Source organism: Punica granatum, chromosome 1 (assembly GCF_007655135.1).
Source record: "Punica granatum isolate Tunisia-2019 chromosome 1, ASM765513v2, whole genome shotgun sequence".
NCBI classification, from domain to species: Eukaryota; Viridiplantae; Streptophyta; class Magnoliopsida; order Myrtales; family Lythraceae; genus Punica; species Punica granatum.
Window position 1 is genome coordinate 22580854 of NC_045127.1, and position 22078 is coordinate 22602931.

At 40.8% G+C, this 22078-nt stretch overlaps 3 protein-coding genes across 14 annotated transcripts; 1 reads left to right on the top strand and 2 right to left on the bottom strand.

Moving 5' to 3' along the window:
* Window positions 1-9202: 9202 nt before the first annotated feature.
* Window positions 9203-10705, top strand: LOC116189596 (protein MHF1 homolog). The gene is made up of 4 exons (XM_031519357.1): window positions 9203-9426; window positions 9543-9614; window positions 10057-10137; window positions 10306-10705. The coding sequence occupies exons 1-4, from the start codon at window positions 9324-9326 to the stop codon at window positions 10455-10457; spliced, it is 408 nt and encodes a 135-aa protein (XP_031375217.1). The 5' UTR covers window positions 9203-9323; the 3' UTR covers window positions 10458-10705.
* A 2863-nt stretch (window positions 10706-13568) lies between these two features.
* On the bottom strand, window positions 13569-16216 carry LOC116212377 (midasin-like). 10 transcript variants are annotated; one of them, XR_004157832.1, is made up of 8 exons: window positions 16136-16216; window positions 15967-16052; window positions 15762-15852; window positions 15607-15663; window positions 15343-15519; window positions 15206-15254; window positions 14298-14780; window positions 13569-14135 (listed from the first exon to the last, which is right to left on the bottom strand). XR_004157832.1 is itself a non-coding variant. In XM_031546987.1 (7 exons), exons 2-7 carry the CDS (start codon window positions 15990-15992, stop codon window positions 14740-14742), a joined length of 417 nt encoding a protein of 138 aa, XP_031402847.1. In that variant the 5' UTR covers window positions 15993-16052; window positions 16136-16216; the 3' UTR covers window positions 14139-14739. The 10 variants fall into 10 exon arrangements, 9 of the variants coding, with proteins under 9 accessions (XP_031402847.1, XP_031402831.1, XP_031402870.1 ...); XM_031546987.1 differs by lacking the exon at window positions 13569-14135 and having other exon boundaries at window positions 14139-14780; window positions 15783-15849; XM_031546971.1 differs by lacking the exon at window positions 13569-14135 and having other exon boundaries at window positions 14139-14780; window positions 15762-15849.
* A 102-nt stretch (window positions 16217-16318) lies between these two features.
* Window positions 16319-21318, bottom strand: LOC116212363 (pentatricopeptide repeat-containing protein At5g14770, mitochondrial). Of its 3 annotated transcripts, XM_031546939.1 has the most exons (4): window positions 20565-21318; window positions 17171-20342; window positions 16867-16955; window positions 16319-16370 (listed from the first exon to the last, which is right to left on the bottom strand). In XM_031546939.1, the coding sequence occupies exons 1-2, from the start codon at window positions 20565-20567 to the stop codon at window positions 17277-17279; spliced, it is 3069 nt and encodes a 1022-aa protein (XP_031402799.1). In that variant the 5' UTR covers window positions 20568-21318; the 3' UTR covers window positions 16319-16370; window positions 16867-16955; window positions 17171-17276. The 3 variants fall into 3 exon arrangements, with proteins under 3 accessions (XP_031402799.1, XP_031402792.1, XP_031402808.1); XM_031546932.1 differs by having other exon boundaries at window positions 16327-16955; XM_031546948.1 differs by having other exon boundaries at window positions 16327-17002.
* Window positions 21319-22078: the final 760 nt, after the last annotated feature.

Below are 22078 nucleotides of genomic sequence, written 5' to 3' on the forward strand. Positions count from 1 at the left end.
TATCATAAAATAAATACTATATTTAATTTACATAAATAATAATAAGTATATCATACAACAAAATTCTCATATTATCTATATATACAATTTCACATATAGAATTGAAATATAAATTAATAAAAATCAGTTTTTTAGTTAAAATAATGTCAAAAGATTTAAATTAAGTATTTTAAATGAGAGCATCCCAATATACTATTACAAAACATTATATTAAGAAATTAAAATTCAGATTTCTATATTTGAACCAAATATATAATGATCTTTGATAATAAACTAATGACTAATTAAATATTTATTTTTTTTGAATATTAATTAAGTATTTCTAAAGCATAGAGTTGTCATTAAACCCTTTAAAATTAGTCTAATGTCAACATATTGGAAATTATTCTTCAAAATAGACCTTAATTGTTAAAAATTATTAGCATTCATTAGAAGTAATTTCATTTTTAAAAAATTACGAATAATTATTATATGTAAATAGATCAGTGCACCACATGGAATTGAAAATTAGTAAACAATATATTTGCTTGCGGATTTAGCCCCGACCTATAATGAATTGATGAGCTGTATAGTAAATTTATCCCATTAATGAAGAAAACCATTTATGATAGTAACTAGTTTTACAATTTTATATCTTCAATTAATACTTTGTAAATGGATGATCATGTAGTGTCGAGACCTTATGAGCATTGGAGAGGCTTGACTGCCTTAGCGCCCACCTCTTGAGCCGCCATGGGCTAGTGACTGCCGGGATGGGTTTGCTGGTCAAAGGTGGCCAATCCCAGGGGTCTTGAGTCCTTGATTAGGTGAGCTCATTGCTCAGGATGTTGAGGTCTCGAGCCCCAAAGTGTTTGGTCGGGACTTTAAAGCGCTAAACTTGCCTAATGACCCCTAAGTTAGGTATCGGAATAAAATATATATGTTATCAAGTGTATATATCCAACAAGTAATGAGTAAAATTATCGTAGGATCTTTGACTTCTACTAATTACTAAACTTATTTCAACTTAAATCGAATTCAAGTAATTAAACTAAACTAGACGAAACGCTCGTGCATATGTATGGTTAGAGTTGTAGCGTATATATATATATTAAATAGACCATTTAGTAATTTGAATGGGTATATCAGTAGTATAAAATTTTGTTGTGACTAATATCTATTTATGAAGAAATTAATTTCCATCTTCTCTTTCAATTGTAAAAAAGGTATTTACTTTCATTAAAGTTTTTTTCAATTTTTGTCCTGAGACTAATTTACGACAATGAGATATTCTCATAGTTTTAAAGTGGAAGAGTTTCTTGTTTAACTCTTGTGAAGATACTACCGGAATAAATTGAGAGTTTTTTAATATTTTAAACACGATGTATAATATATATGTCTACAGATATAAGTAAAAGACTTTTCGGCTTGTATAACTGAATTTTTTTGGAGTTTCGTGGGTAATGTGGCATGATAATAATGCGCCATTTGCCGCATAGTGATTGATTGGAATTTCAAAAATTACTCAACCATGGGCTTTGTATGTCTTATGTGACATCGTACTATGAGTTGTTTTAACTTTTAATTGTATATAGATAGATATAGATTAAGTCAGCTAATAAAGCAAAGCATTTTAAACTTGATTGGAATCAATGACAAAGGCTCCTAGGATCTACAATTTCCACTAAGATTGAATCTCAAGTCGATTCCTCTTTCATACTATCAACTGACTAAATTGTTAACCTTAAATTCTTTGATCTTTCCATACCTCTCGCAAGCGTCATTGAAATGTACTATATTGTAAACAACTTTTCACTCTATTCCTAGGCAAGTTAATTAGCGACAACCCATTTCGAATCAATCCTAATTTGGTTATCTAAAGCGATTAGGTACAATCCTATCCTTTTATATCTAATAATCTTGTTTTCTAAGCAAGATAAGTATAGGTTATTCCTATTATGACAGAACTCTCCAAGTTCATCTAGATTACTAACTCAATTTAATCGGTTGGTAATTTATTGAAATGCATTAAGCACGTATAATTCATTCGATAATGAAAAGAGAGCATTCACAGCCCCCCCCCCCCCCCCCCCCCCCCCCCCCCCCCGGCGATTGGGGTCGCTGACACTACAGAGAGCGCCACTTGACTTATACATCAGCAATTTCCATCAAAATTAACGGAAAAGTTGATGCCATGCTAAAATTATTATCAAATTAATAGTTTATATATTTTTAGGTTAAAGAAAAAAGTTCATACTAGAATTCTTAAATTGCGAAAAGTTTGTACTTTTTTTTATTAACTCTAAATATAAACAATATATTATATAATATTTACAATAGGTAGAGATATGTATATATGTATTCCTGGATAGTGGATAATGTAAATGGATACATATTCATATAATATATATATATATATATATAAAGGAGACAGAAAGCGACGAACAATTGATATTGATATATATATATATATATAAGAGGTTTCGAAAAAATAAATAAATAACAGTGGTGTATATATAATAAGGTTAAAGAGGGTATTACTGTAATTTTATAAAAGAGTCAGATATGGTTTTGGTCCCTGAAAGATACCAGCGCCAAGGGTTTGGTCCCTCAAAAATTTTTGCCTCGGTTTTAGTCCCTCAATCACCATTCCGTCGGATGTTTTAGTCCTGCTGTCTTCTTGCGCGTGCCAATCGTGATGGAAATCTCACGTGGCGGCTGAGCTGGACCTAACTCCGTCAATGACCCCCCAAATTGCCAAAAACGACGTCGTTGCCTTCCTTGATGCCTGCTCGTCCTAAACGATGTCGTTCTCCCTCATACTCAACAACAAAAACGATGCTTCAAAGCCCTCCTTCAAGGCTTGTTACCCGAAATCCCTCATACTGTATGTATGCAGGAATCCTCAGCAAGAGCCTGACAGTCTGAATCTCGAGATTCAGCATAGCATTACAGACATGGCCTCCACCGTGGCGGTCGTCGGACACCGTCACCAAGTTTCTGGACGATGTCCGGCCACGTCGAGAGTTGAGGGGGAGAACAGTTCGAGCCTGAGACGAGGAGGGACTGGAGAGCCTCCTTGAAGAAGAAACCAGCTCGATGGAGTGGCTTCTCGACGGGGGAGCAGAGCCGATGATTGAGCCGCACCAATATCACCTGAGCAGGCTATAACTCGCCCGAGTCGACGCAGTCCGCGACCTGAATCAGCTCCTCGAGGAAAACAAAGGCAAAACCCCAATTGTTGCAGACCTCTCCCCCAAGCTCGAGGAATCATTGTTCTGCTGTTGTTGAGAGGTCATGACGGGGACTCTCATATCTCGATCAATTCCCACTTTTGGAAGAAGAAGAAGATTCCGATCTTATGATATGGGGTTTGGATTTTGGGCGTGTTCTTCAGGAGGTAGGAGAAGGGAGCGATGGGGTTTTATCTTTGCGTGCTTGCCTCGGTTTTAGTCATTAACGGAGTTAGGTAACGACGTCGTTTTTGGCAATTTGGGGGGTCATTAACGGAGTTAGGTCCATCTCAGCCGCCACGTGAGATTTCCGTCACGGTTAGCATGCGCAAGAAGACGGCAGGACTAAAAAATCCGACGGAATGGTGATTGAGGGACTAAAACCGAGGCAAAAATTTTTGAGGGACCAAACCCTTGACACTGGTATCTTTCAGGGACCAAAACCATACCTGACTCTTTATAAAAAAGAGGAGGATTAGAAATAATTTTTAACAATTTATCCCTTCATAATTGTTGGGAAGGGATGTGCTCAACCAAATAATAACGCAGCGATTAATCTTCCTCCCCTACTAGTGTAGTCGAGATAGGAACTAATCAAATCAACCAACAAGCAATAAAGAAAAGAATACCAAGAATTTTACGTGGAAAACCCCGATGTGGGGAAAAACCACGGGACCAACTCCGAATCAACGATCCACTATGAATAAAGGTTATACAATGTCTTTCATCAAGAGTAAACTCTTGGATCACCAAACTCAAGAGAAACACTCTCTTGGATCACCCAAACACTAAATTTGTCACCCACACCAGGTGATTCACAAAGTCAGCTGAAACAGTACCTACAGAGCTCGAATAGAAATTCTGACTGTTCAGAACTTAGCCCCACGTGTTGTGAAGCCTCTGTCAAAATTTCGTTCCAATCGGAGTTCGTTTGACGTCCCGATCGAGGTTTGATCTCCAGCTGCATGCTGCCCCTGTTGATCCGAATTCTGCTTTGTAATTCTCCCTGTTCTGCTGTCCTGATCTGATCTTTCTCTGTTCAGATCTGCCGCCACTCTTGCTCAGCTGTTCTGTTAAAAAATTAACCCTACAATAGTGGGTCCTTGGGCTTATTAAAGCCCGATAAAAGCCCAACACAATTTGAGCCCAACTTCCTCCAAATTGGAGGGATATCCAACAAACTCCCCCTCCCGACTATTTGGAGGCTTCGAGCATACCGGCTATACTTCGGCAAACATGAAGTTTCTCCCTAGCGAGAGGTTTTGTCATCAAATCAGCTCCATTCTCATCACTGTGCACTTTGTCTAGTTTCACCAACTTAGACTCCACCACATCTCTAATCCAATGAAACTTAATATCGATATGCTTCGACCTCGAATGGAAAGTGAGATTCTTGCAAATATGAATGGCGCTTTGACTATCACAGTGTAGAACAAACATCTCTTGCTTCAAGCTCAACTCCTGCAAAAACTTTTGCAACCACAACATCTCCTTGCAACCTTCGGTCACCGCAATGTATTCGGCTTCCGTTGTAGACAAAGCGATGCACTTTTGAAGCCTTGATTGCCATGAGATAGCTCCCCCTACAAAAGTCATTAAGTATCTCGAAGTGAATTTCGGGGAATCGATATCTCCTGTCATATTCGCATCCGTGTAGCCTACTAACTCCGGCTTACCAATGCCAAAGTGTAAACACACCTTGGATGTTCCTCTGAGATACCTCAGGATCCACTTAACAGCATTCCAATGCTCTTTCCCGGATTGGAGAGAAAACGACTAACCACACCAACAGAATGAGCGATATCTGGCCTTGTACAAACCATGACATACATTAAACTTCCTACAGCTGATGAGTAAGGAACTTTCTTCATCTCTTCTTTCTCCTTCTCACTTGTAGGACATTGCTTCGAGCTAAGTTTGAAATGAGAAGCAAGTGGTGATGAAACTGGTTTAGCATTACCCATGTTGAATCGATCCAAAATCTTCTCGATGTACTTCTCTTGAGAAAGCCTAATTTTTCCACTTGATCTGTCACGAGAAATATGCATCCCAAGGATCTGCTTTGCCGGTCCCAAATCCTTCATGGCAAAAGACTTGTTGAGCTCTTTCTTCAACTCTGCAATCTTGCTCATATCATGACCGACAAGCAACATATCATCCACATATAACAGTAAAATGGTAAAATCACCATCCGAGAATTGTTTCACGAACACACAATGATCTGAAGTTGTCCGTGTGTAGCCATGACTCAACATGAAAGAGTCAAACTTTTTGTACCACTGTCGAGGTGCTCGCTTAAGCCCATACAAGCTCTTCCTCAGCCTGCACACCAAATGCTCATTACCTTTAACTTGGAATCCTTCAGGCTGCTCCATATATATTTCTTCCTTCAAGTCACCATGCAGGAAAGCTGTTTTTACATCGAGCTGCTCGATCTCCAAATTCAGACTAGCTGCCAATGCGAGAACAACTCGGATAGATGACATCTTGACCACGGGCGAGAATATCTCCTCGAAGTCAACTCCTTTCTTCTGGTTGAAACCTTTCACTACCAGTCGAGTTTTGTATCGAGGTCGTGAGTTCTCTGTCTTCAACCTGTAGACCCATTTGTTCTTCAATGCTCTCTTACCTTACGGTAGCTTCACTAAATCATACGTGTGATTTTCAAACAAGGAGTTCATCTCCTCATTCATCGCCTTCAACCAGTGCTCCTTGTGCTCATGTGCCACAGCTTCATCATAGTACTCAGGTTCTCCTCCGTCAGTCAGTAGCACATACTCATGAGGCGAATATCTTGTAAAAGGTCATCTTACTCTGTCAGATCGTCTAGGTAGATTATTTGCAGGCTCTAACTGTAACTGCGAGCCTGTATCATCCGTAGTCACATCATTATTTACCTGAGGAATCTCACCCCCAGTCATGGTTTTTTCATACTCACCAGGTACCTCTTCCACTGGATGCTCTACATCAACTAGTACAGGAATAGAGATTTCATGATAACTGCTTATTCTGGCCTTCTCTAACTTCTGCAAATTCTCGATTGTCTGGTCCTCAAAGAACACAACATCCCTACTCCTAATGATCTTCTTGTTATCAGGGTCCCAAAACTTGTACTCGAACTCTTCATGTGCATAACCCAAGAAGATGCACTGTTTTGCCTTGGCATCGAGTTTTGATCTTTCATATCGAGGAATGTGAACAGATGCCCTGCACCCGAAGATTCTGAGATGCTTGTACGATACTTTCTTGTCGGTCCACACCTGCTGGGGTACATCTCCATCAAGTGCAACTGACGGTGTAAGATTAATAAGATCAACCGTTGTCCTTATTGCCTCGCCCTAGAAAGACTTAGACAGTTTCGCCTGAGAAAGCATACAATGAACTCTCTCAACAATTGTGCGGTTCATCCTCTCTGCAAGCCCATTCTGTTGTGGTGTCTTCGGTACCGTCTTCTCAAGTTTGATACCGTGAGTCCTGCAATAGTTCTCGAAAGGACCCCTATACTCACCACCATTATCAGCTCTAACACATTTCAGCTTCATGCCCGTTTCTCTTTCCACTGTTACATGGAAATTCTTGAAAATCTCAATCACCTGATCTTTAGTTCTCATAGGGTAAGCCCAAACCTTCCTGGAGTGATCATCTATAAATGTCACAAAATAGAGAGCACCACCAAGAGATCTATCCGACATGAAGCAAACATCAGTATGCACAAGATCAAGTATATGATCGCATCTAGAGGGACGACTTCTAACAAAAGAAACTCTCATCTGCTTACCAGCTAAACAGTGATCACAAGTGCTCAAGTGCATACCTTTAACGGGCAAAGACTGCTTTCTAGTAAGAATTTGAATACCTTTCTCGCTGATATGCCCAAGTCTCCTGTGCCATAGCTCGATAGGATAATCCTCAACAACATTAACCTAACCGGAGTTGTGCCTGGCATGCAGCCTGTAGAGAGTGTCGGTCTTCTGACCCCGTGCCACAATTAACGAACCCTTGGAGAGCTTCCATCTCCCATTGCTAAATTCGTTACTGTAACCTTCATCATCAAGTTGACCCGTCGATATTAGGTTAAGGCGAATTTCTGGAACATGCCTCACCTTCTTCAGAAGCAACTTACAACCAAGCTCGGTTTCTAGACAGACATCACCAATACCGACAATCTTGCATGATTGTCCATTCCCCATTCTCACATAACCATAGTCCCCAGTAGTGTAAGATCAGAAGAAATCCCGATGAGGAGTGACATGAAATGAGGCACCTGTATCTGCAACCTAGGTAGAGTCCTAACACGTGAAATTCACATAGGCTTCATCACAAACGATGTAGGTCTCTCCATCATATGCCACTGCTGTAGTGCCTTCTTCTTTCTTGCTCTCACCGTTACCATTCTAATTTTTCTTCAGAGCTTTACACTCCTTTTTGTAGTGTCTCTCTTTTCCACAGTGATAGCAAGTGACCACTTTCCTCATCTTCGACTTTGATCTACCCCTCAATTTGTCACGTGAGTTACCTTGCTTGGAAGAGGAATTTTTGCTTTGACTTCTCCCCCGTTGTTCAGTAACCAAAGCTTCAGACCGAATGGAAATCTAAGAGCTTTTCTTTCTAGTCTCCTTATTAAATAAACTATCTGTCACCGTGGCCAACGATAACTTCCCATTTGGCGCAGAATTGCTCAATGCAACCACAAGTGTATCCCAATTATCCGATAGAGTCCCTAAAAGTAGACAAGCCTGCAACTCATCGGGTAGTATTATCTCCAAGTTCGTCAACTGGTTAACAATATCCTAGAAATTACTCGTGTGCACAGCCATATCACCTCCATCCTGGTAACGAAGATGAACCAATTTCTTCACGAGAAAGACCTTATTTTGCGGAGTCTTCCTCGCGTAGAGATTTGTCAATTTATCCCACAAACCTTTCGCATTTGTCTCATGAGCAACATGATGATAAATACTATTGTCTATCCACTGCCGAATCAAACCTATAGTCTTCTGATTTGTGCATTCCCAAGCCTTGTCATCCTTATCTTTAAGTTTCGCGGAATCCCTTTCAATGGGATCGTACAAATCCCTGCAAAATAGAAGATCCTCCATCCGAGACTTCCATATAGAGTAGTTGGTTGCATTCAACTTGAACATAGATCCTGTAGACTCCTCCATCTCGAAAACACCGAAAAAAACTCAAACTTCTCTAACTTGTCTCTGATACCACTTGTTGGGAAGGGATGTGCTCAACCAAACAATAACACAGCGATTAATCTTCCTCCCCTACTAGTGTAATCGAGATAGGAACTAATCAAATCAACTAACAAGCAATAAAGAAAAGAACACCAATAATTTTACGTGGAAAACCTCGATGTGGGGAAAAATCACGGGACCAACTCCGAATCAACGATCCACTATGAATGAAGGTTATACAATGTCTTTCATCAAGTGTAAATCCTTGGATCACCAAACTCAAGAGAAACTCTCTCTTGGATCACCTAAATACTAAATTCGTCATCCACACCAGGTAGTTCACAAAGTCAGCTAAAACAGAACCTACAGAGCTCGAATAGAAATTCTGACCGTTCCGAACTTAGCCCCACGTGTTGTGAAGCCGTTGTCAAAATTTCGTCCCAATCGGAGTTCGTTTGACGTCCCGATCGAGGTTTGATCTCCAGCTGCGCGCTGCCCCTGTTGATCCGAATTCTACTCTGTAATTCTCCCTGTTCTGCTGTCCTGATCTGATCTTTCTCTGTTCAGATCTGCCGCCACTCTTGCTCAGCTATTCTGTTAAAAAATTAACCCTACAAAAGTGGATCCTTAAGCTTATTAAAGCCCGATAAAAACTCAACACAATTTGAGCCCAACTTATTCCAAATTGGAGGGATATCCAACAATAATATATCAAATTGATGGAATGAAAAAATGATTTTTGGTGGGTAATAAATTTGACAATATCTTTTATCAAAATAAGATGTTAAAATTAAAGATGGATCGGAAACAGAGTCTCGATAAAAAATCAGAGGCGACGGGTGGAGCGCCCCACCGGAGCTTACACGATATTGGCTGACTCGTGACGTGAGTGTCAGTCTGATAGCTTGGACGATCAGATTCAGAGTTGATGGACGGCGGCAAAGAAGGAGGAGGAGAAGAAGAAGAGTCTGCGAGAGAGGCGCTTAGAGATCGTCTCCGACTCTCTTCCATCTCCATCGCCCAATCCCAAGGTAAACCACATCTTCCTTCTGCCGACTGCTCCCCTAATAAATCGGCGAGTTCAAGTTCGGTATCTGACTCTTCTCTCGTCGTCGGGAAATGGTTGTTTGTTGATGTTTCATTTCAGCGCTTCGAGATGGCATGGACGTTTCCGAACCAGTCCTGGCCTGCATTGCCGACTTATCCTTCAAATATGCAGGTAATAGAAGCTCTTCCAGGGTTTATAGGGTTTATTGATTTTGCCATGACTCGATGCCGGCGATTGTGGTGCCAGAACGTGCATTCTGAGCTCCTGACGTTGCACCTGCTGCTTCTACGTATCATCAATTCTGTTACGAATTCGCTTTTGCCGCAGTATGAGTATTTCGAGTTTTTCCGTCTTTTCTTGCGAATTATGTGTAATAGTACTGGAGGTTAGATTATCCGTGAATGGGTTGGACAAGAGAGATTGCTGATTGGGCTGTAGCGTTGTTGCCTTTCCCGTGGTTGGTCCCGAGGGAATCTGAAATGGTTTGGATAGTATGTTTCTGAGAGGTTTATAGAAGTATGAATTCGACTGGTGTCATGATACGAGAATCAGCTGCCTGCCAGGTCATTGATGTTGCTTGTTGTTTGTCTCTTCTGACTGCTGTACGAAACAGAGCAGTTGGCCATCGACGTCGAGCAGTTTGTACGACATGCTGGTCGCAAGTGTGTGAACATGGAAGACGTCATCCTCTCCGGTGAGTCCTATTTCATCAGATTGCTTTCTCTTGCAACCTCTCTCTGCATCTTCTTGTTTGTTCATGTTTTTTGGCCCTAGTTTGATTTCATCTCACGGGGTGCCTCAAATCGCCTTTTGGTTTGGTTGGTCTTCCTGGTTTATGTTTCTCGTGTCTTTTTTATCCCAGCGCATAGGAATGAGCAGCTAGCTAGATCACTGAGGTCTTTCTCCAATGGAATTAAAGTGAAAGAACCCCAGTCCGAGAAGAAGCGGAAAAAAACATCATCAAGAAAGGAAGAGAAAGCTGCTCCGAGCACAATCCATGTTCTTGATCTCTGATGCATCGACCGTGTGGGGTTTGTATCTGAGAAAGTAGGAAAGCAGCTCATCTGGTAAGAAAGCCTTAGGTAGCTAGCTCGAGGAATGTACATTTAGTAACTCAAGCACAACACATCTTTCTGAACAATGTTGGATGACGTTATCTAGACTTGCTTACTCTTTGCCACACTTAAACTCGGAAGGTATGCTAGTGACAATTCTTCGTATATATCTGGAAATGCAGTAACATGATGTGCCTTTGCTTTGAACCCTTGTCTTCTATAGCCGGCAATAATGATGCACTTTATTACCGTCAAAAAATTGCGATTGGTGTGAAAAGCCATCTAGCGGTAACCCAGTTCATGAGACCATCTAAAACATTTTCGTCGACCTAGCCCTACCTACTTAGATGGGCGATTGCTTCATTTACTACCTATGGTTGAGAAACAAAGTCAGCCTCATTTGGTTAACAGTTGAGGATAGACGAGCTCTTAAGGCTTTGAGAATGAAAATTTGCAGAATTGGAGTCCGAGACAAGGAGACCGAACAAATGATCTCTTGCTTAAAGCCATCCACTAGTTAACTTGTACGAATTATAATCTGTCTTCTTGAGTACAAATTATCAACCTGCTGGTGACTGATCATAGCTTTCTTTTGCTTTCGTGAATTGTGGTTGATCATTAGTACCAATGGATTGAAGTCATTTTCTTCTGCGATCGAAGTCATGGTTACTTCTATTGCAATGAATTACATTCATTTTCTTGGGTGTCTTTCAAGTTCTTTTCAAGTTTTTGGTCGTGACGACGGCCTTTATGTACTCGCTTGATATCAGTTAACAGGGTCACCACCAGTTCAAAATTGAAGCTCTAGACCTTCTCAATACATTTTTGTAACAGCTATTAGGAGGACCTCACTGTGATTGGAACATCCATTCATGATTGTCTATGTCATTGACGGACAATAATTCGATGCCTACTTCGTTTTTATCACGGTATTCTATCAAGAATTGTCCTATAGCCATCTCATTTTTGCCGGTGTGTTTACCCGGTTTTGCAAAACCATAGAGGCCAATGTCTTGCGTTGCTGGAACCCGAGGCCCGAGCTAATAATAATAATTTGAGTCTAAAACTCGAGTTTGTTTCCTATTTACACTTGTTTCCCGTATACGGATACGCAAAATTAAAATCATATTATCAAAGGTCAAAAGAGATTCAGTCAAGGAGAAGGACACATGACGAGGTAGCTAAATTTAAGGAGAAAATGCAGAGACATCGGGAGAGATCAACCCGGCATGAAGAGTCTTGGAGTGGCCATGAGGTGTCAAAGGCAATCAACAAACCATCAAGATTCGCCGGGGCACAAGTAGTCGGGGTACTGGGAGCGATTTTCGTGAGTATCCAAAGGTGTCATATATAGAGCATCCCGGTTTCTCTTTGAGTACAGATATATTATTCTCGTAATCTTTACACTTGAGTAAATCCGACATCTATATATATATATATATATATAACATAAATATATATAATAACCAAACGATTTGCGATTAGTCGCCTCATATCCTAAAGTTTCAAATCCTCCGGTCTTCAATGCGGACTCTTCATATTCTTGCACTGGACATAAATAAGCGTGAGTAATTGTTCCACTCCACAATCTACGATAAGATTCCACTTCTCAATGAAGGTTTGACCCAAGTGCTCTCTTTATAGATTCCACAAGTAATCAACTATCAACTACTTTCATAAAAAGGGGTGTTGCTAACATAAATAGCCTCCTACTTTTAAGGATGATCTATAAAATTGGCAATTTTTTCACTGTTTTACAGTAAAAATTATCATTTAGTAAAAGTCTTTTATTATATTCAAGTTTCTTTCAAAATAGAACTCACCTCATCAAAAAATAAGTTTGTTATCATTTAGCAAGTGTTTAGTTATATTTAGAAATCACAAATTTCTTGTTAAATAACATATTGTTTAATAAAAAAATTTACTCACAGTCATCTGAAAGCTAATGACGCGGTGTGCTCAAATTGGCCTTCACATTTTGCTCTTTTTTAGACGCATCCTTAGAGAAGTTTATCTCTTCATAAAAATGTAAATATTAAAGAAAATTTTCAATTTCTATTTAAACATTCAATAGTATGGTAGCATGCGCCACACCGTAAGTAGAGAAATAATTTTAAAAAGGGAAACGTATAAGTTCGAATCCGCCCACTTCTCGTCAGAATTTATGAATATACTCCTATATTTGTCTGTGGTCACCATAGTCGATTCAACTCAACTAGTCAAAAGACCTACCTAAGCAAGGCATCACACATTTGAAAATGTACGTACCCCTGTAGTAAGCAACATTTTCGGCATGACAACTAAGAAAACATGTATATAGCAAAGCCCCAGGAATCACACTCCTAATCTCTGGCTTGCAGCAATGCCACCTTACCGTTTCGAACCACAAGTTGCTTCGATGGCCAACCATACTAGCTTTAATCAAATACAAGCATGCCAATGTTCCAACCTATAAGTTCGAGAACCAAATCTACGAAAGCTCTTTTATGTGCTCTAGGACGTCCGGATCCAACCTACCATCTAAGAGCAATTCCATTGTTGAGTAATCAACAACAAACCCACTATCCCGCATTTGCTGAAGAAGCTCTGGAGTAACTTATGCACCTCACTTACGTCGCCTTCCTTACATAAATTCATTTGTGAGCGTGGTAAAGGTCACTACGTTAGGCTGACACCCTTTGCCAATCAAAGTTTTGGAGAGTCTGTTGGCAACTTCAAGTTTCCCGCCATTGCATTTGCACCATTTACGAGGATATTGTAGATCTTTTTTTTTTTTTTTGCTGAGTACGAGGATTTTGTAGATCATGATGTTGGGACTCACCCCTTGATCTTCTAATTGCCCCAAACAACGCCATTGCCCTATTGAGATGAGCATGCTTACAGTATCCATCAAAGAGGATATAGCATACGTCCGAATGTTTGGCGAGTGACCAACATCTCCCTCAAAAGTTGCTCTGCGGCTTGCATGCCAGCAACTGACAAATGCCAGGAAGGAGACTCAGTCCTCAACCATCAGATGCATCAAGCACCACGAAAAATGGTGTAACAAGATAAATCCAAAAGTCCGAAATGTCGATGAATATCCAAGTAAATTCACGTTTGTTGTTTGGAGGATTTATTGAGATTCTATGCATGCAGATAGCATTGCATCAAATCTGCAATTAAAAAGTTTGAATTATAAATGTATTTGTTCATCTTCACCTCAAGCTAGATGCCTAAAAGAACAGAAATATTAGAATTTTTACCCACTTGTACAAGTTATCAACATTAAGGATCAGGTGGAATTGTGTCTCAAGAAGTTCCCAGAGCGCCGTCTTTTCGCTCTCGTCTTGCAACCTTTCAGCTAAAAGATAGTACCCCCTCTTTAGTGAGATCATCCATTGATGCTTTGTCGATAAGGAACTGCCCCTCTAGTTCGCAGACTCCCTTAAATGATTAGCGCAACGCTGCCTTTGAAACTGCAAATCCTTCATGACTTAAAAACCATCTCTTTTCCGTAGCTTTCACTTATCTTGCACCTATTCTCTAGCATATTGGCCAGCCCTTCTTCAAGGTTTTCATCGATATGGATTTCCACAAAACGGTTTCAGTAAACTTGAGATAGCATTTTTCTTCCAACGGAAACAGTGGGCGGATTCTGAGTGGCAAAGAGCATTAAGTTAGGATGTGCCCTTATTGTTTCTTTGCAGTTCGAGCTGAAAAAGCTCTCTGTTATCATCCAGCAATCTGTCTAAAGCTTCGAAAAACATCAGATGTGGAGAGATTAAGCTCATCCAGAGCAACATAGGAATTTACTTACAAAGAGGCTCAGATCATCATGTCACAAGGCACTAATGAACTCTAAATCTGCAGCCGATTGATTGAGGTAGGTCCCGCTTGCCAGCATCTGCAGCGGGATTCATGCTGGCATACATGCAATAATTTGAGTGCCTCCTAATAAAAGGTAACATCCCCTCAGCTAAAGAGAGAGATCCTTCTCCTCCAAGCTCCCACCCTATTCGCTGCAGAGTCTCATCTGAAGCAAGATTCACCTCATCTAGCAGAATCCATTCCCATTCCCGATGGCGCTCCTGCCTGCCCAATTGCTATTTCAAATTTCATGGAAAAATTTTCTTATGCCTTGACTAATATATACCTCATCGAAACGTTTTTTCCCGCTTTTTACTGGGTCAAAAGGCTTGTACATCCTCCATGGCCTTTCAGCAACACTTAACAGCGTTCTGCATCCCATACTTTATCACTCAAATGCTTTTGCAAGCAAAACCATGTAATTGGCATTTGCCTGTATATCATGATAGAAAACACGGGTTAATAATGCTAAATGTTGGTTTAAAGCTTAATCTAATCAGGAGCTGCAGAAGTGATGTCTATGGACAATACTATTTCAATTCTAGATGTGCAAGTCAGGCTCCGCCATAACAAAACAGAGATAGATATATTAAGAAATAAACAGATCATGAGAATTTGAAGATATACAACCATGATCACCACCTTTGCTTTGGAACCATGTCAAGTTACTAATATTTCCAAAAGATCAGTCTGTGCACACCGATAGTGTAAACAAAGCATCTCGTAACAAATACAATAGACATGCTCAACTAGGACTGAGGATATCGTTGCAGAGAATGTCTTCGAAAATAGTTTCACAGATTCCTTGTAAAGGGGTATGCACATATATGCGAACTTATAGGCCTAAGACCAACCCACCCGAAACACCAAAAAAAAAGTCAGGAACATCACTTTGTTGACTCAAATTCTGCAAAACAGCAATATGTCATAATAAGCATTTCAGATTTAAGGGAAGCTAAATAATTAGCTATAGTTTCTCAAATAAACATCCATACCGAAACTGTGAGCTTCTGACAAAGCCTGAAAGCAAGATTCTGGACGAGAGTAGTCTTTCCCGTACCTGTTTCCCCAAAGAACAGTACAGGCTCCTTATACTTGACAGAGCATGCTATTTTCTCAATGGCATGCAAAGCACCTCGGATCTCCATGAAAGGCTTTCTTTCATTGGGTAACTGCAAATAATTATAATACATTGTAAGTATGAGACACTCGATCAATGCATTGGAGTATATCAGGACATGCAACAAGAATATACTCACAGCTGTTCGAGAGTGTTGGAAAGTGACGCGTCCAATTCTTAACCCAGTGAGTGAAGACTGCAGTTTCAGGTGGAAGGACCAGCACAAATTTATCAAGAAAATGTATAGAAGCTGTCTTCTATTTTAAGATTATAAAGCATATAAAGAAACCTGACACAGTTTTGTGATTGGCATACATCTTTGCCACTGAAACTGGAACAGCCTAAATCCTTGCAATTTCCTTTCTCATTGCCCACCCCTTTTCTGCTGGAAATAGGAAGGATGCAAATACATTGACAGGCGGAAAAGAGGGTTTATATTTCATATGAACTCATAGTACAAGAGGCAGAAACTACATTTGATTATAATCTCAAAGAATACCTCTTCATAAATTCGTTGGCACTCATGAACTGACAAGCTGCTTCCCAGGAAGCAAATGTCTGATCCTACTATTCTCTTGCACCATTCTAGGAGGTCCATGCCACCAAAAGTGTAATGATTCAGAATCAGCTCTAGAACCAACAAAAAGAATCCCGATATCACTACTCACCTTAAAGAGAACTGCCAGAAGTAGAATCCCATCCAGTGAGTTTATGCTCCAGTCCATCATTGACCTTTTCGAAGGTTTCTGTGATAATACAAACAGCATTACAGTAAAATTTCTGCATACTTCTCAGTGAGAGGCTCCAAACTCAGAAATCGTGCCTTCGCTATATCTTTCAAGTTTTTGTAACTTGCCTGCCAGATTGTAACTTTCCTCCATGCAGTTCCAGGCCATTTAGAGCCTATACCAGAAAAGCAACAAGGTGTACGCATTAGATTCTCATTTGACATAAGCATAAGTGTAAACAGAGCATGCAAATGACAATATATACAGAACAGCTAATTAAGACAAGAAGCAGTAGATGCTGCGGGTGCAGGAAGGAGGGAGGGAAAGAAGTGAAGAAAACACAGAAGAGTCAGCGCCTATATGCCTCGATGCCGTAATGGTGGCTAATAATCAAAAGCTTTCATCGACCTTTATTTTTGTAAAAGTACCCTATACTAACATAGGTAACTATATGACTTTAACAGTAAAAGCTGAATGTAAAAGAAAGACTCTGCTGGCTTCTGTTCTCATCACCAACAAAAACCTAATTCAAACAGCACTAGAAATTATGTAGAGAAAGTTATAGCAATGCAATGGAATTCAAACAATGAGTCTCTAGAAATTATATGTAGACTTCATACCTGTGATGAGGCATCTGCAAAGTAAGACCATGAAAAAATAGTAGCACTTACAGTCATGCACGCCATTGCCTTCCATAAGGTCAAAAAGAAGAAATCCTGAGAGTGTAGGCAAGCTGCTTGTCAAGTTGAAGAATAACATTCTGTGGCAAAGGTGGAACCTCTTGTCACCGTTTATTCAAGCATCAGCCTTAGTATCAAATCATGTCAGTGGAAAGAAGAAGTGGGCGAAGTACCACAGAAGGATGCACAAGAATAAGAACATCCACAGTTTAAATACCTAACAGATTATTGAGCTTCAAAAAGTTTTGCCATATATGCATCTTTGGAACATTGAAAGATCCGATAAGAAGTATACCTCATTGATTCTGCAGCCTTTGATCTAGGGTAACTTCTTAGGAGGTGGAAGAATCTCACAATTTGTAAACATTTTGAGTATTCCAGAAGCTGTCCCAAATGCCACTTTAGTAATTTTTCTTCCTTAGGAAGAGTTCCTTCAAATATCTCTCAGCATCAACCTTTTTCCCTGGTTTGGCAAAGGTACAACTGATCCCAGAAAGAGTGCTTTTACTCGGCACAAACCCTCTTTCGGTCATCTCCTTCAATAATATTTTTGCCTCCAATTTGTAAGACCTTTTTGATATTTTATCCATCTCTGGTTGTTTCGATAGCTCGCACCAGCCACAAATTAGTATATCGTAGGTTGAAGCATTAGGGCTCACACCTCGAGCCAACATCTCATTCATGAGTTCTTTGGCCTGGGTCAGTTTTCCTTCTTTGCAGAAATCACTTATAAGGACGTTGTAGGTGCCTGTGTTGGGAACAAAGCCTTTAGTTATCATCTCACAATACAATTTGAGGTATTCCTTCTTGTTCCCAAGTTTTCCATATCCAGAAACCAAGGTATCATAGGTGATAGCATCAGGATATAAGCCTTTCTCCTTCATTTCACTAGATAGCTCTTCAGCTTTTAACATCAAACCAGCAGAGCAGAGACCCCAAATAAGAATATTGTACGTGAAAATATTAGGGCAAACTCCTTCAGACAACATCTCAGAGTACAAAGTAAATGCCCTCTTCAAATGGTTGCTAATGCAGTAGCCACGCAAAATCGAATTGTATGTTATGGTGTTGGGCGCAATTCCTCTTTCCCGCATATCGATCAACACTGAATTGGCTTTTTGCGTCATCCCAAGCCTGCTTAACGTACTTATGAGAGAGTTGCAAACATCCCGGTTGAGTTCAAGCCCCATGTCCACAATTTTCTTGTGCATCTGTAGAATTACTTCAGCCCTTCTAGACTTTGAAGATAAATTAAGCATGGCCCTATAAATAGTTATTGTAGGACATAAACCCAGGCTTGACATCTTATTTAAAACGTCGTTCGCTTTGTCCAATAAACCCGCCTCTGAAAGCCCTTTAAGTAATATGTTACATGTGATTAGGTTGGGCCTCGAGCCGCCACTCTCCATCTCCTTCCATAATCTAAAGGCACTATCGACATTTTTCTCCCTGCAATAAGCATTAATCATTGTATTGTAAGTAGCAGAATCCGGAGACAGACCCAACTCCCTCATTCCAGCATAAATAGTCTGCTCTTCGTATTTACCAAGCCTCGAGAGACCGTTAATCAACACATTGTAAGCAATGATATCCAGCCTCGTCTCCTCTTTCTCTGTCATCTCTTCAGCAATTTTAAGTGCATCTGCTTCCTTTCCCACTTTAAAGAAACCGTCCATTAGAGATGTGTAATTAACACGATCAAGTAAAACACCCCTCGATGTCATATCTTTAACAAGGACTTCAGCTTCTTCCATTTTCTTAGCCCTTTTGAAATCATTCACAAAAGCATCGAGTATGAACTTATTATCTTCGATGTTTCTCGATTTCATCTCAAGATAAAGATCGGAAGCAGCATTTTGTCTGCCTGCTTTGAGGAAGCCATCTATTAGTACCACATAGATGTATATATTCGGGAATATATTTTGTTGCTGAACCATTTTCCTCAAGATTTTCACAGCTTCATCGAGCATGCCTTTCTTCACGTAGCCACTGATAATGGAAGAATAAGTAATGACATTTGTAGCCATAAGTTCTTTTCCCATCTTTTCCAAAATAAATTCTGCAGCTTCCATATCCCCTAACTTGCAATAGCTGCTAATCAATGAGGAATACGTGACAGTATTTGGGACTAAATTGTTAAGCAACAGACTCTCAAACATTTTCTGCCCTTCATTGATCTTTCCCAACGTAAACATCCCATCCATCAAAGCAGTATATACAACCACATCGAAGATGATTCCTCGAACTACCATTTGGCTTATCAAACCAAGTGAATCCATATACTTCCCCTTCTTTAAGCTGGAGTGAACAAGAGCTGTGTACACGAAATGATTGGGATCGACACCCATCTTCTCCATCTCACCTAATAGCAAAACTGCCTCAGTCAATCTTCCGTGCTTGCAAAGGCCATCTATAATCGAACTGTAAGTAACCACATCTGGGATACAACCATTCAAAACCATCTCCTCGTATAAAGAGAATGCCTCGTCGAGTCCTAGATATTTACAGTAGCCACTGATCAGGGTGGTGTATGTGAATAGATTTAATTCCACTCTCTTAGAGATCTCTCCCGTTTTAGGTTCAGCTCTTCCCAACATTTCCTCAACGAGTCTGTTGGCACTAACAAAATCGCCTCTCCTGCAATACCCACTTATCAAAGTGTTATAAGTTATGATATCAGGCGACAAGTTGAATCTTCTCATCTCTTCAACCAACTCAAGCCCACGATTGATATAGCCAGCTCTGCAATACGCATCAATCAGAATGTTCAGACCTATCACATCCCTATTAACACCCCCCCGAACAAAATCCTCCGTAACCCGCTCTGCATGGTCTAACATCCCAGCTTGGCAGAATCCCTTCACAAAAATATTAGAAGTGAAAGAATCAAAGGAGAAACCTTTCTTCAACATGGAAGAGCAGAGACCGAATCCATGGTGAGGCATTCCTCGTTGACAGAATCCCCACATGATGGTATTGTATGTGACCACATCGACTGTGTCAGGACTATCCTGGAGCAGAGCTAGGGCCAAATCAAGACTGCCCATTTTGCAGAAAGAGTGGACCAGTACGTTTTGAGTGAAGGTGTTCGGCGAAATGCCACAGTGAAGCATGTGGGTGTAGACCAAGCCCGTCTGAGAGAGCAGCCCGGAGGCATTGAAATGGGACAGGAGCTGGTTCCAGTAGGGGAGTGCCGGGGCAAGGCCATAACTTCGCATGGAGAGGAAGGCGTCCATGGCTCGGGAGAAGCGGCCGGAGGTGAGGAAGAGGCGGACGAGGGTGCAGAAGAATGCGGCATAGAGATGGGTCTTCGAAGGCGGGATTGAGGGATTGGGAGCTGTGGAAGGAGACCACGAATCCCGAAAGTGGCGGCACACAAGTCGTGCGGAAATCGATGGTACCGAGGAAGAAAGAGCAAAGGAGGTGGGAGAGGAGAAGAGGAGAGATGTCCTTGCTCGCTTCTTCAGCTGTATCAAGAAGAACATAGCAAGAGTGAGTGACTTCCGGGAAGATTATGATCAATTCAATCAATGGTGCAAAGGATTGAGGACCAAAACCACATTCAATTCCCAACGCACGAGCTGGATTTTCAACGAATTGCAACTCACAAAACCGCATTAATCAGTAGAGTTCAAGTAGAAAGGGAGAACTCGAAAAGAAGTGCCGATTGATTGATTGATTAAACTTACCATTCTGTTGAGAAGAATGAAGAATGAATCGACCGTGAGAGAAACAACTCCAGCCGCTTGATTTGATCATACAAGTGGGACCAAGCGATGTCGAAATCGTTACTTGGGATAGAATCGAGCGAGTTGGACGGCCAAGAATGAGGAAACTCCGAAATCCGTACCGACCAAGAATGAGTCGATCAAACAATTAAGTAAAAGTACCCTTAAAGCTAAGCTGTGAAATTTAGCTCAGCTAACTCAATGGAACTCAGTCGCTAACTAACTGTGTCTGGCACGGAGAAAAAGCTCCGAACTTCCGACGCCCTGAAGTGAGACAGGGGCGGGGCAGGGCGGGCGGCGTTAGCGGCGGCACCAGAGAAAGAAGCCGCGGTGCGAGGTCGTCCGCCGAGAATGAGAGGAGGGGGGAGATGAAAGGAAAGGCAACGGAAGATGAAGTTGGGGTGTTTTGCAGAGTAGCCAAAAACGAGAAGATAGTGCAGGCGGAGCGGCAAAAAATCTGTGCTGATGCACATTAATTCACCCGGAATTCGCGAACCAATCTTTAGTTGCAGCGTGACGGTTAGATTTTCAGGCGAGCTAGGGTAATGTCCCAAGTTGTGAATGAAGGCGAAATCACCAGCCGTTCTTACCAAGTTTAGTGCGTTGCACCATGGTTGCCGAGGTCTGTAGAACTAGACAACGACTAGGTTTTCGATGTGATGATGTTAGTCGGGAGATGATGGAGATGTTGCAGGCAATGTAATGGATTAGAGGATTAAGCCGTTTACATTCTCCCATACTCTCGCAATGTATTGCCCAATACTTATATGAATACGACTCGGGAGCATGTCTTTGTGGTGTTGAGACAGCTCGGAAGCCAATCTAGCTGACAATGGTCACGGCCCTAAGAAGGTCCATAAAGACGAGTCTCGATTGGTTGCAATCGAAAAGGCCGAGCTTTGACCCGGAAGCCTCAACTCAGGCGGTAGGCTCACTGTCCTCGGAATGTTCGTGAAGATAGTGGGTCTCGGCTGGAGGCAGCTGAAAAGAATGAGCCTTAGTCCAGAACCCTCGACTCAATGGAAACAACTTTTAGCTCGAAAGCGTCGAAATGGATAAAAAAGATAAAGCTAATGAATCAACGGAGGAGTACTTCGGAAAGCTATTGCATTATAGTAAATGTGCAGAAAAGGTAGAGTGCATGAATGCAGATATGCAAGGTGCAAGAATTAAGTATGCATAGTATTGAAGTGCTAGAATGTAAACGACATGTATTGAAAGCTATTGAAAAGGTACGAGACATTGAGCCGTTTCTGTGTTATCGCATGCGGGGAGTTTACAATGAATGATCAAACCCGCTTATATATAGGCTAGACCTAGGATAACCTACATAGCAAGTCTTGATCTTATTCACCTAACAAAAAAGTATAAAATACTATGGGAACTATTAATATGGTGGCGCCATTTATTGCCAATCTAGTCTAATCTAATTAACAGCAAATAAAAGACAGCAATATCGAAGTAAACATGGAAAG

What these genes read in the sequence shown, in the direction of transcription:
- LOC116189596 (XM_031519357.1), top strand. Translation starts at nt 9,324, where the DNA reads ATGGACGGCGGCAAAGAAGGAGGAGGAGAAGAAGAAGAGTCTGCGAGA. An exon ending in CTTATCCTTCAAATATGCAG is followed by an intron (nt 9,615 to 10,056) that starts GTAATAGAAGCT and finishes TGTACGAAACAG; the next exon opens with AGCAGTTGGCCATCGACGTC. An exon ending in GGAAGACGTCATCCTCTCCG is followed by an intron (nt 10,138 to 10,305) that starts GTGAGTCCTATT and finishes TTTTTATCCCAG; the next exon opens with CGCATAGGAATGAGCAGCTA.
- LOC116212377 (XM_031546962.1), bottom strand. Translation starts at nt 15,992, where the DNA reads ATGAGTGCCAACGAATTTATGAAGAG. An exon ending in TATGCCAATCACAAAACTGT is followed by an intron (nt 15,664 to 15,761) that starts GTCAGGTTTCTT and finishes CTGAAACTGCAG; the next exon opens with TCTTCACTCACTGGGTTAAG. An exon ending in GTCAGAAGCTCACAGTTTCG is followed by an intron (nt 15,255 to 15,342) that starts GTATGGATGTTT and finishes GCTGTTTTGCAG; the next exon opens with AATTTGAGTCAACAAAGTGA.